This window comes from Rhinolophus sinicus, chromosome 11 (assembly GCF_057876585.1).
Source record: "Rhinolophus sinicus isolate RSI-liver-muscle chromosome 11, RSI-T2T, whole genome shotgun sequence".
Lineage (NCBI taxonomy): Eukaryota > Metazoa > Chordata > Mammalia > Chiroptera > Rhinolophidae > Rhinolophus > Rhinolophus sinicus.
Genome location: NC_142511.1, coordinates 4,167,183 through 4,181,559, shown reverse-complemented (window position 1 = coordinate 4,181,559; position 14,377 = coordinate 4,167,183). Strand labels below are relative to the sequence as shown.

The window sequence follows — 14,377 nt, the reverse complement described above, 5'->3', positions numbered from 1 at the left end:
CCATTCTTTTTAGGAAATGTATGGATTTTCAAGATTAAAACGCTTTGGGTTAAGTGAGGGAGCACTGAATATCAGGAGAGTACTTAAGAGAATTTTAGCCCATGTCATCTGGGCAAGCGGTGCTTTGGCAAGTTAGTGAGGAAATCGTTTGGAACAGATTGGACTTTGAAGGGCCCACAATTTATTTATTCCACACAACTGGTTGGATGCTCTGTTGACCTGTAAATCTGTGTCTGACAGGTATCATTGAACTGTTGCCAAGAGTTGATAGCAAACTATTAGTAAATCAAATTTCATATCCAGGACCTAAAAATTAGATTTCTGTGAGTATTTGCTTTTGCCATTACATATTAATCAGTGGACATCACCTATTCTGTTGCAGTACTCTTGTTATGATATGAAACATTTATTAATTAGCCTATGTGAATACATAGCATTGTTTTTTACTATTATAATTAATTAGATTGAAACTAAAATACCATTTATTTCACGCCAATAGGTAAAGTTTACTTCTGTTAACATTCAACAAAGAAAAACACTTGCTTATTTCTACCCAAAAATTTAGAATTTAGAAGGTGTGATCTTGTTTAAGAATTGTTTTTCTCAATGTAAAGTCCATATTATAAAGACAAAATAGAACCAGATTTATTTCACAAATTAGAATTGTTTAAAGAATTCTTATGATGGACACACACAAAAGAAGTTGTGGTAAGTGTTGCTATCTCACATGGGACATAAAAATGGCAATTTCTTTATACCCGGTGGCAAAATATAGTGAAAACTGTAAAGAAGTACTATTACTATTCTCTTAAACCAGTCTTGTCCCTCATTTCTTCCTAAGTACAACTCGAGCTTCTCGGATAAGCAATCTCAAGTATCCAATCTCCAGATAGGGTACAATTTCTCTTTTTCAGAATCTTATTTTTTTATCTTTGTATTCCAAAGTAATTTAACCTATTTAGTTTACAACTTCTGAAAATATATTAAGAAATTTCCTCATTGTCATTATCATATAATTAAGAAAAAAAACACCAAAGACGTAAATGATATCTGCCACCCATATAATTTAAACTAATTATCCTTTACCTGTCTCCTTGTCACTTTCAGTTTTTTTCATTCTGTTATTCCCCTCAATGTTTTTCAGTTTTGTATATGAACATAGTATTCTTTTATTTGAAGTTTTCTGTTTCCTTTCAGCCCAACAAGAGGATGATGAATTTGTGTGCCAGATAATTTATGTCTTCTATCAGATGGTTTTCCACCAAGCCACGAGAGATGTCATAATCAAGGAAACACGTATCCTTTCAATGTTTACAATAGATAAGGACATTAAACATGTTCAGAAAATATGCATCTTTAAGTATTTTTTCTTGCAAATGTTCAAATGTAAAAAACATCAAGCTTTGCAGTAAATTTAGAGGGCAAGCTATTCTTCCTGGAAGCTGTTGACCGCAAATCAGTGTACAGGAAGAACATATCGGGAACACTTTTATTAACTTGCCAGGCTGTAATTCCTAAGAAACCAAACAAACATACAGAACTTCCTTCTCCAGCATAACTTAATTATCAGAGGTTCCTAGGACTAGCTTTAGTCCTCTTTTAATCTGACTTAGTCTGCATGGGAAAGCACATCTATTTTCAGGACTTCAGCTACCAACTCTACGCTATGCATTTAACATTTTCAGAACCTCTCTTGAGTTCCAGGCCTTTGTTGCTAACTGCCATCTGAGTCCTCCACTTACCTGAAAGGGCATAGGATGGTGTAGCCTAAGGAGCCCATAATCCCTTAGCTCTAAAAGGTAATTCTTACCACTTACTAGCTACAGGACTCTGGATAAGTTACTTAAGCTCCTTGAGCATACAGTCTTGCACTTATAAAATGGCCATAATATTAATATTATGAAACTAGAAAGAAGACCTCCCACCTTATGGGATTCCTGTAAGTACTAATGGATTTAAAGTGCTGTAACAGTTCCCAGTGCAGAGATACTCAGTCAGTGGTAGTTTATCATTATTGCATCTAAAAGGGTTCTCTGTATTGCCAATATCTCCCCCAGAGTCTCCCTTCTGTATTCACAGAGGATAATGGCAGTATCATCCACCCGTTCCCATAGCTGAAAACTATGTGTCTGCCATCTCTTACTACACTTACTCGTTTAACCTGCTAACATTGATCGTGCTGACCATCTAACATTGTTTTAAGTGCTGCATGTACTCAAGGAGTTTATATTCTTGGAGAGTTAGACAAGTAAATGAGAAAAAATTATAATTCAGTGTGATCAGCGTCAGATAAATAGGTATGTGCAATGGGCACAGGAGAGGCTATATAGCCAAGTCTGGGGAGGTAATGAAAGGATGGCGGTGGAAGTGGTGTTTGAGCTGAATCTTTGTGTCTTTGGGGTGTTGTGTGTGTGTGTGTGTGTGTGTGGTGATCTGCTAGTTTGTGTACAAAAAAAAAAAATCTGCTGTTGAAATCCACTGTGTAAAATTCTTCATTACCCATGTAAAAAATCTAGATTCTTTGGCTTAGTGTTCATAGCTCTTCATAACCTGACCTTAACCTATTTTTCCAAAGTTTTCCCTTTAACCTTATAAGACACAGTTTTTTTCTTAGCACACCAAATTTCTCATCCTTTATCAACCACAATCCACCTTGTCATAACTTACTGTCTCTTCAGGTGCCTTGTCACCCTCAAATGCATTTCTCTCCTTTTTCACCTGACAATAACTCAGCAAAGGTAAATTTACAAGCCATCTTCTCAGTGAAGCCTTTCTGTGCCTCCCTCCTTCCCAGCGGGAGTAGTCACTGGTTTGCCCCCTTCAATAATAATTTCACAGAATATGGAATTCTAGATTGCCAGTTATTTCCCTCAGCAATTAAAGGTATTTTTTCACTGTCTTCTGGCCTGACTTGCTGCCAATGAGAAGTCTGTAGTCTACTAATTATTGGTATGTGTCATAAAGTCTGATGACAATTTACTCTTTTTTCCTTATAAGTGAGTCAGTCTTTTTGCTAGGAAGACCAAAGGAATGTTTCTGTTTCTTTAAAGCCGAGTAGTTTTATTAGAATTTGACTTGATATTTATCATCCTTGCCTGATTTTTCCAAGTATACAAATATGCTCTTTTTCAGTATGTAGTTTTGTCTTTTTTTTTTTTTTTTTTTCCTTTCAGGAAAGTTTTCTTGAATTATAGTTTTTAGTATTTGTTCTGTTCAGTTGCTTTGGTTGTTTGTGAGATTTATATTATGTTGGATCTTCTTTGACTATCTTTACTATGTTCTTATTTTTAATCTCTTTTTATGTGTTCTTTAATTTTATAAATTTTCTTCCTTTTTTACCTTCAGTTTCTCTTGAAGTTTTAGCTATTGTTTTTATTTACTCTTTTGCTGTTATAAATTTAGTTTTTATATACCTGAAATGGTTTTTACTTTATTTTTAGTTCTTTCCTGAATTATTTTATTTCTCTGAGGTTCCTAATTCTGACATATTGTTCTTTCATATGTATTCTATTGTTTCCTTAAATTCTTTTATCTCTTTTTGAAATATTAGGTTGCAGGTTTTACCTTTTATATGAAAATGTCTTATGTTTTCTTTTTCTTATAATAACCGTATATGGGATTTGACTGTGATTCTTTTCTGTTGCTCTTTTGTGTGAGTTAACTTTGCTGACCTTTTATTTTAGGGAGAGCCAGGTGGGTCACAAAAAGTTTTACAGGTACACGGCTCTAGAGCTCCCTCTTCTGTTATTTTCATGATTTTCGTGTTTTCAAAAATATGGCCTCATTCTTATTGAGATTTACTGACTGCTTTTCTTACCCATTTTTATCTAGATTTTTTCCTTTCTTATTCCTGTGTCTTAAACAAATGAAATATTAACTATTTCTGATAATCTTGTATTAATGATTTTATTTTAAAATTTGAAGTTAAATTTCAAGTTAGCGTGTGAATGTAGAGAAATGTGGGATTTTTCTTATATGGTTGAATAGCCTCAATCTCATGCAGTTTGTACCTTTAACCACTTTTATTCAGAGGCTCCAGCATATCTCATAGATCTGATGCACGATAAAAATAATGAAATTCGAAAGGTCTGTGATAATACATTAGATATCATAGCGGTAAGTAATTTTTCTTTCTACACAAAGTATGGTAGTCTTCATTTGGGGGGAAAAAAGACAGTGTACACCTATTTGGAACAAACAATTCATTCTTGTAAATGCAAATTTATATTTTGATAAAACTCAGAAAACACAATGATACTAAATTCATTTTTTAAACATTAAGACCTTTGGCTTTCAACTTTTAAGTATAATCTTTTTTAAAGAGGTTGTATGCGTATTCAGAGTTTTTGGTCTGTTCTACATGTCATCTCAGCATCACTTGTTTTTCATAAAAATTATTGCATAGGAGCAGGGGGTTTGGTGACAATTCCTGCCAAAACTCAACAGTCAATTTAGCAATTGAGTCATTAATTTTTTTTTAATAAATCAAATCTTATATCAACTATTTTTTTAATTCTTTGCTAATTTTTGTTATATACATAGAACTGTTTTATAAATTGCTTTGGAATTATGAAACACATAAAAATTTTAATGTTATTCATGACTTTAGAAGTTTTTAAAGGATCTATAACTGGAGAAGTATGACCAGAGTGATCATCTGAGTCCTGGATCAGAAACCTGCCCCCTGTGCAGACTCTTCTTCAGAATCCTGCTGCCCACCCCAGTCTTTTGCTGGGATGTGGGCCTTGCACATGGAATGTGCCAGATTCTATCTAGATCACTTTAAATATTTGTTTCACTTATGGCAGGTACTGCTACACACAGTCTGCTTGCTTCCTTGGTAAAACTGGATTTGCAGTTTTTTATTTTGGCTCACCTTGTAAAAAGTTTCTTGAATATAGCCTATTCAGTAGTTTTCAAAGTTCAACCTAAGTGTTTTAAAAGGATCACAATAACATTTTAAACAATCAGTTAACCACTTCATTGGAAATCCTCTAAGCTGACATTTCTGCTAGTGATGTCATTACAAAATTGGACAATCACTATCAGGTTCCTTTTTTTGTCAAATGCCTGCATTTTATTTCATAATTTCATCTTATTTGATATCATAAGCTCTTTGGATTTGACGGAATATATCATTACTGGTTTAAAACTATATAAGTACGTTGACATTTTTCCTTTGATCTCTAAATTAAAATAGGGAAACTTGACTATTAAATTTGTGCTCCGCCAAGATGTTTCGTGCCTGTAGGCCACTGGTCACAGGGTTTATGAATATAGAATATTGATTAGTCCTCGAGGTTGATTTCATGACTCGTGCTATGTTCTAGTAGATCACTAATGTCGTTGTATATAAAGTATATAGTATAAGAACAAGAAACAAACTTCTTAAAATTCCACATGTGATTATCTTACCTTAAGCAATGAGGGAAGAAGAGAGATGTGAATCTGTAACGAGTTGCCTTTAGCATACTTTTAAAATTACCTTCTTTTGAGAAACAGTAGGTGGAAGGTAATAATATGTTTAGATTTACATATTAGGTATGTTTGGTTTAGAATGTAAGTTAGCGATAGTTCCAAAAGGTCATGTCATTCTTATTATAACAACGTCTAGTATAAAAATATGAATATATTTATTATAAAAGTTTTTATTCCCAATTATTCCTAAACTCTGGGCTCAAGTCTCTCATCTTAAACAGGAGGTATCCCCACCCTGTAAAACAAGAGGAAATTCACTTAATTTGAAACAGGGGAAACTTTGATTAGACACAGTAAAGATGATTAAACACTAGAAACAGGCCGTCAAGGGAGAATGTGAAATCTCTGTCCAGTTAGCATCTGTAATAGCTAAATAACCAACTTGCTAAAATAACTTGTTAGAAACCTGCCTAGAATGGGAGTGGGTGATCTCTTAAGACTCCTTTTACCTCTAGATTTTGATTTCCTAGTATCTCAGCATGACTGGGTCCTATAATAATAAAAAATAAAAAATAAATAGTCTTGTAGCTTAAGACAACTTACCGTTAAGAAAACAAACTTCTTTTTCACTCAGACAGCATGGAATAATACTAAGGAAAATTCAGTGTCTTGCAACCCTTAAGGAAATATGCCTTCTGCAATAAAGTACTTGTCCCCCAAATTATGGAAATGTTACATTAGTGATGATTTGTTTAATGTATTTGGGCCTGAGCCCTGAATTGGTGAATTGAAACAGATGTGTGGCGGCAACGCTCTGTACCACGGAGGATTGCATGTTTGGTGATGTGGTCTCTGTGGCCTCATCAGCAAGTTGTCGCCTGTCTGACGAGGCCTTGTGTGTAGTTTCAGGCGGCAGGGGATGGGGTGGGTGCAGGGTGGAGGAGGGAGGCAAGGAGAGAGGAGCCTGGCTTCTTGGTTTTCAGAGGGGATTGTATGGCAGTTGACCGTTGCCTTTCCTCTTCCAAGCCTTGGGGATCACAAAGGGAAGAACAGACCCTGCCATTCACAGAGAGCCTCTCAAAACCCAGTGAGATTTTCACCCTTCCGTACGTCCCCAACTTTGTGGGAAGCATTTGAGAACCTCATAAATTCTTCCCCAATTGCTAAACGCATTCCTCCCCTGACCTTACTGGGTTTTCCAACACTTAATACGTGTTTATAAAGCACATATTGTGTTGCAGACCCTCAGACAGACACTGGAAATACAAAACTCACCAGCACAAAGTTCCTAGAATATACAAGTATACAATCTAGACCCCAGAGAATACCAGGATACTGTCATCTAGATGTGAGCTGGCCTTCAAGGAGCTGTATTACTCCATGACCCTGTCAACAGACCTCTGTAGCAATGGCACGTTGGATCTCCAGGATATTTACAGGGAAGGGAATGTACCCAGTTCTCTGGTAAAGACTTGGTCTGTCTAGCCAGCCACAGGCCTGTGTGCTTCGATACTAACACAGGCGTGTGTAGCTGAGATTGGCGGCCCTATCTCTTTTAGCAACTCTAATTATCATGGGCAGATTGTGTGTGTTTTAACAATCTGGAATTAATACCTAGCTCCAGTATTTTAAACTTGGAAAAGAAACTGCTAACTTCATTCCAGGATAGACAAAATTACATTTACTAAGACTGGTGTCTTGAAATGAGATAAACCAATGTAGGTTTACATGTAACCTCTTAAGACACCAATTGTTATGGTCCCCACAAAAAATACCAGGAAACCCTGTGTCAGAAAAACTGAGTTTATGAATCATCTTGCCAGCAAAGGAGAGCACTTTAAAAATGTCTCATACATCTTTAAAAGGGGGTTCATAGGATTAGGGTTAGCATTGAAACTCAGGTTATTTCAGGACAGGCTTTCAGAAGCAGCGAGTGGGGAGGGATCGTCCAAAGTGGGTAGACGGTTCTCACCTTGAACTGGCTTGCGGGTTGGGTGTGGGCACAGAGCAGAGATTCTTAAGTGAGTTGTCGACAGAAACTTCTAAGGCGTTCTCCAGAGCATGTATAGTTGGTTCTTGCTTATTTGCCAGTTTTGGTAAATTGTCGTTTCTGTGATTTGTAAGTTTGATTCTTATTTCTCAATTCCATGCAGTCGAATTGGGTTTAGTGAGATGAGTTTGGTTAGCCCTCATTTGGAGTTCATTTTTATATGACATAAACCTGAGAAACAGAAATTTAGGGTATTTTTCCAGCTTGTTAGAATTTACATATACAAGACACGCACAGCAGGTCCTTAATAACGTGGTTTCTTTATAATGTGGAGGAGATGCCCTAGCGACTTAACTGCTGTATATCAGTTAGCCTACAGTACAACTGATTTCGTTAGAAATCATTTCACTTAGAGTCACAGAAGCTATAATGACGTTGAGTGAGGACTTACCGTATGTAATATCTATGTGTGTGTGTACGAGTACACGTATGAATGTGTACGTAACCCTGCCTGTCCTATGCAAGTTACTTTGCTGTTGTTTTTATTGGCAACAGTTGGATTTAAAAGAAGCCAAGCTAGTATGAAAGATAAAAATCATGATTTCCTGCTTAAATAACTTCTATTTCATTGTACCTTTTACTTTGTGGCCTGAGTGGACATGATACCTGAAATGATGTCGCATAGCCACGCCCCCTCTGTGCTTTCAACAGAGATCGAAGGGGGAGCTCTGCTTTGAGGTCTGGTTGGAAGATGCCAGAGTCCAGACCGAGGGGCAGCCCTGGTACAGGACGGTGGCAGGGCAGACAGCACGTGCACACGTCAGCGTCCCTGCGGTGTGTGCACTTCCTGACGTGTGCCTGCATGGACACAGTGCGCGTCGCGTGGGGAGAAGGCTTTTCCAAGGTAGAAAAGGCATCTTTTCAGCAGCTACTAACTTACCCTTAATGAGCAACTAAATTACTCTAGATCGGCTTTAATTTAGTATGAAGAATTGTATTAAATAAACCATATTACATTTCAATTAGGGGGCTGCCACATTAAAGGAGAAAAGAAAATCTGTTTTCCATCAGTTATTGTGGAACACAAAGCAGATCTGTGTAGCTCTATGTTATCCTATAGTGTGTTAATCAGATACAAGGTGTGACGGAAGCCAGTGACAACGAGTTTTCCTGATAGTGAACAGGCTCTGGGTTGTAGGCCGGCTGAGGCTTCGTGCCGTTGCAGTGGTTTCACAGCAAACAAAACGATGCAGGACTTCAAAAAGGATGGCACCTTCCACCGAAAATCAAGCCCTCAAGTTTTTCATGACGCTTTAGAATTTATGGAAACCGAGTGCTAAAAACCGTAACATCGCTGCTAAAAAGAGAAGGCAAAGCACGCACACCTTTAAGTCTAAGAGAAAGTCAAGGCTCCAAGCAAAGATATCAGGGTGCTCTACGTGGGGACATCAGGACGCATTTCAAACACAGAGAACAAACTGCATCCCTGCGTTGGGTCCACAATGGCTGGGCAGACTCCTGTGACATGTCTTCGCCGTGGCTGACCTATGACACCCCTGAACTTCCGTAGTTATGCCCTGCTAATGAGGGGTGGTGGCGTAAGAGGGAAGTAGGGATTGGGGGCAGAAAGGTTAGAGGGAATAGATTTCATTGATATATGTTGAAGTTATTAAATTTTTGACACTGGATGTTCATCTACAGTTGCTACGTAACTTTAGAAAATAAATTCCTAATACTGCCAGTTTTCTTCAGTTTGGGGGATAGTTATTTCAACAACTGTATGAAGTGATGGTATTAATTATATATTTTTATTTCTAGAATGTTAGAATTTCAGTAAGTCTTAGATTTGTTTCATTTTAGAAATGAAAAATCTGAGACAAAGGATATTAAAATACCTTTAGAAGGTTGCATATTTCTGCTATATCAGAGCCAGAACCAGAACCCAAGTCTCCTAACTCCTAGTCCAATATTCTTTGTATTATACCATCCATGTTATCAATATCTATAAATTCAGACCCTGAGACACAAAGAAACTATGACTTGGACGTGGCTAGTAAATTCTACTCATTGATATGTATATAGATCGCGGAGGCTAGGAATTCCAGAATGGTGGTCCATGAGAGTAGGATAAAGCTTCTACTGCAGTTCACTAAGATGGAAGAGAAACAAAACAAAAACTGTGTGAGAGAGAGAGAGAGAGAGAGAGAGGCACACACTGCTCTGGGGAGGAGTTGCAAATACAAGATTATTAACATGTTTCATCTTGAGAAAGTATGTATCTATTTTGAGATTGTCTTTGTTACAATTTTAGCGTTAAAAAGGCCTTTCTTTTCTAAAACAATAATAGTAGGTGGCAGTTTATTTTACATTCAATGTCAGTCTCCCAAATTTGCTTTTGAACCTTTCCTGAAGTCTGGAACTCTTGGAACTACTGTCCTGGCCTATTTACTACACTTGCTGACTAGACTCTCAAGCATATGCTAAAATATTTGATTTTCAATAAATTGCAATGTAAAAATCAGTGTTTCGGGAACAAAGATCAAAATCCAGCATCATATAGCAACATGATGCTATCTCATTTTATTCTAGCCAATGTTTACTGTGAAGGAAAAGGAGAAGTGGGTTATTTACATGAATATTATGTTCCTCGTGACAAACATACTTCATTCCAAGATGTTGTTTTTGCTAAACATCCGAATACCTGAGGCTGTATGATCACAAACTACAGCAAATTTTTATGGCACTAATACATACTTAGCCTCTAAATTTTTATGGCACTAATACATACTTAGCCTCTAAATTTTATGGCACTAATGTTTCATACTTAGCCTCTAAATTTAAAATAGATATTTAAAAAATATTTTTCATAGCTATCAATGTTAGAATTTAAAAAGTCATTGAAAACTAGTTGGATATATATCAGTTTTTATTGTAATTCTATCTCGGTAAAGAGATTATGGGTATTTTTTCTATAATTTTTCCTCTTTCAGTAATGAAGCAGTTTTATAGTCATAAAACTCCAAATATTTTCAAGAAGTCATGCTTCTTTAGATTGTGGCCTTGATACTGCTTGGTCAAGGTTTTTGCTGTTTTCTTCACTATGATCGATAACAAAAAGCCACACATACTTTTTCAATCTCAAGGCCCCTTCTTGTGAAAACTCCTCTTGTCATTGCAGTGGATTCATTGTCATAGGAATCTATAATCATTATTGGCTGTTTTGCAAAGCCATAATTTTCCATATCCGATATGATTGCACAGCATGATATAGCATAATATATTCTGTGTCAGGTTTCCTGAGGGAAAAGTTATTATTTTGTTTTTTGTTTTGTTTCTGAAGATCTGAGAGGAAAACCATAGTGTTTTCATTGTGACCCCGAAACTGTAATGCACGTGTTAACCATTATGTTAGTCACAGAAAATTAAACATATGGTTTTATAGTACAAAAACACTTCAGAATCAGAATAAAATTATTTTTAATAAGAATGATAATGCAGTCTCTATCATGATTGCTATGCTTTTTGGCCTTAGACTGTTAGACCCTGAGGTGCCCTGGTTCTTTGTGCTTCTTCAGTCATAAACTGATAAAAGAAAAAAGACAAAGACTTTAAAGGAATTCAGATTCACCTAAGGATAGTCTTGTTACATTTGGTCCTAGGTCTGTGCTAACTCACTGACTTGGAAAATCAGCTTTCCCAAGACACTAACAAGTCCAGTTTTAGTGTCAGAAGTTAGCCATGGATGCTTGCGGATGTTTTGGTTTGTGTGTTTGAATCTGTCAAATGGAGAGTAGATAGTCTCTTTTTAAAAACTCAGGCATGTGTGTGTAAGTTCATTAATAAGAACATTGCTGTAAGATTGAAGGGCGATAAGAAGGCTCAAGTTCAAAGGGCTGTTTGTGAAGAAAACAGCATCTTTGTTACACATTTCTACACTTATTAAGTGTACTTTCAATATTAAATTAGAATGGTGAAATCTAATGAGAAGGGTGTAAGATGAGAACTCCTAGAATAAGCATGAATTTTTTTTCTTTGTTCAGGGCATTACTTCCTAGGCTAAATATATTGTATGGATATATGGTTTAAGGATTTACTTTTTAAATCATACCTACCTCTGTAACATTTCACAGTGATTAGTAAGAGGCAAGTTTTACTCTTAATGGAGTAGCAAACCCCATGTTTTATATGCTTGGGGAGCTTGACTGAGTTTTAATTCCTATTCTTACACTAGGAATCCGTGTGCTTGAACTTAAATTGTAATAAAACAATCAAATCACATGTTTTTCTGTCATCTTCCTTGAATACTTCTTCATTCATATTAAAAATATTTTTACCAAAATGAAAAGTTAGTTTTATACCTCTTGCCAAGTGAAATAAGCTAGTATTCATAAAAGAAACAATACCACTTAAATTAGTTCCAGTATTTAATGTAGACTTAATGGGGTTTCTGGTATTATGAGGCATCTTCTGGGAGTTTTGGTGACCTGTAACTAACTTATCTTTTAGGGAAAAAAGCTAGTCGGTACAGAGAATTTCTTCCCCAAAATGCCATTTTGCTTTTTGTTTGTTTATGCATTAAATTCTGTACCTTACAGATAATAAGTTTATCCTTTTCTTCTTCTGCAGGTGTGTGTGATCATTCTTCTTAAATTATCTGGCCACTTCTAATATGACAATAATCACTTTTGCAGCTGACTTTGAGCACAAACACTGTGCTAAATACGAAACCAAAAAAATATACTGTACTTTTGAAGTCACCGAACTTTGAAGAGGTTCCAAGTTACATTTAGCACTTGGGCTAACTTATTTTGAAGCTAATCAGAGTGTCCATATTGCATAATTAGCATCACTTAGTATTTTATTTAATTTTGGAAACCCAAAGTGACGTGCTAAAATCTGTAGCCAGTGAAATTACTTGTAACAACATCTCTGTGCTATTATTTTTTTCAACTCCCTCTTTCCCTAGCACCCTGCCATGTGTGGGCAGGTCAGAGAGAACATGATTGAGAACACAATGTGTGATACAGTACACTTAGCAGACCAGAAGCTGCTTCCTCCAATATCATTGATTGGTCAACAATTCGACCCCTTCATAGAATCTCAGAGCTGAAAGTTGACCTTGGAGGCCATTTATTATATTCTCATTCACTGAAGAACCCAGTCTGCAGTGAGCCTGCCAAGTGTTCATTTATCCTGTTTAATGGCCTTTTCCACATTGCTACCCAAGTTACTTTAGTGTGCTGGGCCTCATTTTCTCTTTAGTAAAGTGGCAATACTTATAATGCCTAATTTAGAGAGCAGTTACTTCAATTAATTAACAGTAATGGCCAATGTGGTTTTCAGTATAGGTTTATAAGTTTTCTAAGTTTTCTGTATTTTCTTACTCTATCAGAGCAATTTATGTGTGATCAATGATTGGATGATTATATAAATTTATATAAATTATATTTAATCACTATAACCATGCCAACAAGATATGGCATTTAGATATAGGATTTATTGTTTATATCTAAATTGTTAATTTCAAATGTAGGTTAGTATTGTAGATGTAACTTGGAGTAAAAAAATCTCTGGTGATTTAAAAATTGCAACAGTTGAGTTAATAAATGTTTATTATTTTTAAATTAAAACATTATTTTTAATATTAAAATATTATTTTTAAAGTAAAATGTTAAATAAAAATTATTTTTAAATTAAATTAAATTAATTTGAATTAATTAAAAGTCATTAATATTTATGATAGCTCTCCTTTTATATCATTTAATTTTAAGTAATTAGATAAGGAAATAGACTGACAACTAATAGGGATGTTACTAGGTAACTATTAGAAAGAGGGAAAGCTTAATAATTCAGTGGCAAAATTGCCGTCAGCAGTACCATAGACAAAAAATGTCTTCTCCCTCCACCAACCTCAGTTGAAAAGAAGCATCTAGGGGGTGGCCAGATGGCTCAGTTGGTTGAGCGCGAACTCTCAACAACAAGGTTGCTGGTTCAATTCCCACATGGGATGGTGGGCTGCGCCCCCTGCAACTAAAGATTGAAAACGGTGACTGGACTTGGAGCTGAGCTGCGCCCTCCACAACTAGACTGAAGGACAATGACTTGACTTGGAGCTAATGGGCCCTTGAGAAACACACTGTGCCCCAACATTCCCCTATAATTTTTTTTTTAAAGCATCTATATAGTTTCAAAGACGTATGGTTAAAACACACATTCTGATGGCTGATACTGCTAAGAGAATTATTGATAATGTGAAACTTGTAAAATTTAACAAGTAAAATTTTAACAAGATAATAATTACCTTTATTATAAAATATCAGACTTATTCTTACATTCCAGAATTTCATTCTGTGATGTGTATTTTTGAGTTGAGCCTCAGCTTGGATGAAAATTTCTCAGCTATTGGACTAAAATGTATATTTGGTCTACCTCCTAGTTGGCACGGTCATCTTGACTATTGGAGGACAGTGCTATTAGTAGCTGGTACCTTTCCAACTTCTTTTTGGGTAACTGGAGGCAAAAGTGTCAAAGATATGACAGAGGAATTTAAAACTAAGGCCCCTAAGAGTAGGATGCTAAGAAATACCTGAATCCCTTTGTTACAATCTGTGCCATCAGGGGTCCTGTCTGTTCATTATTAAATGAATGCACTAGTCAGAAGGCGCCATAACCTGTGGGAAACGGAGGAAGCTAGAAAGGTTCAGCTTAGGAGTTCAGGGTTGAAGCAGGAGATAGGCATTTGAAGGAGAAATTATGACTAAATAAGATAACATCACCATTTTGTGGTTGAAACAGAATTCAGTTAAATTCTGGTATTTGTTTTCTGTAGTAACCATTTCAGTAGTTAGGTGAAATACTTTACTAGTGTTTTTCTTTCCCCCGACTGCAAAGTATTGTCCAAACAAAAAGATGCAGCAAAAGATGTACTTTTCATGCTTCACCACCTGTCATTAGTGTCACCTGTAACAT

General features: G+C 36.0%; 1 protein-coding gene across 2 annotated transcripts in view; it reads left to right on the top strand.

Moving 5' to 3' along the window:
- KIFAP3 (kinesin associated protein 3) overlaps positions 1 to 14,377 on the top strand; it is a 113,300-nt gene that overhangs the window by 60,885 nt on the left and 38,038 nt on the right. For both annotated transcript variants that reach the window (XM_019716383.3, XM_019716384.3), the window contains exons 16-17: positions 1,198 to 1,296; positions 4,031 to 4,116. In XM_019716383.3, coding sequence (XP_019571942.1) covers positions 1,198 to 1,296; positions 4,031 to 4,116 — 185 coding nt within the window. The remainder of the gene's footprint in view (positions 1 to 1,197; positions 1,297 to 4,030; positions 4,117 to 14,377) is intronic.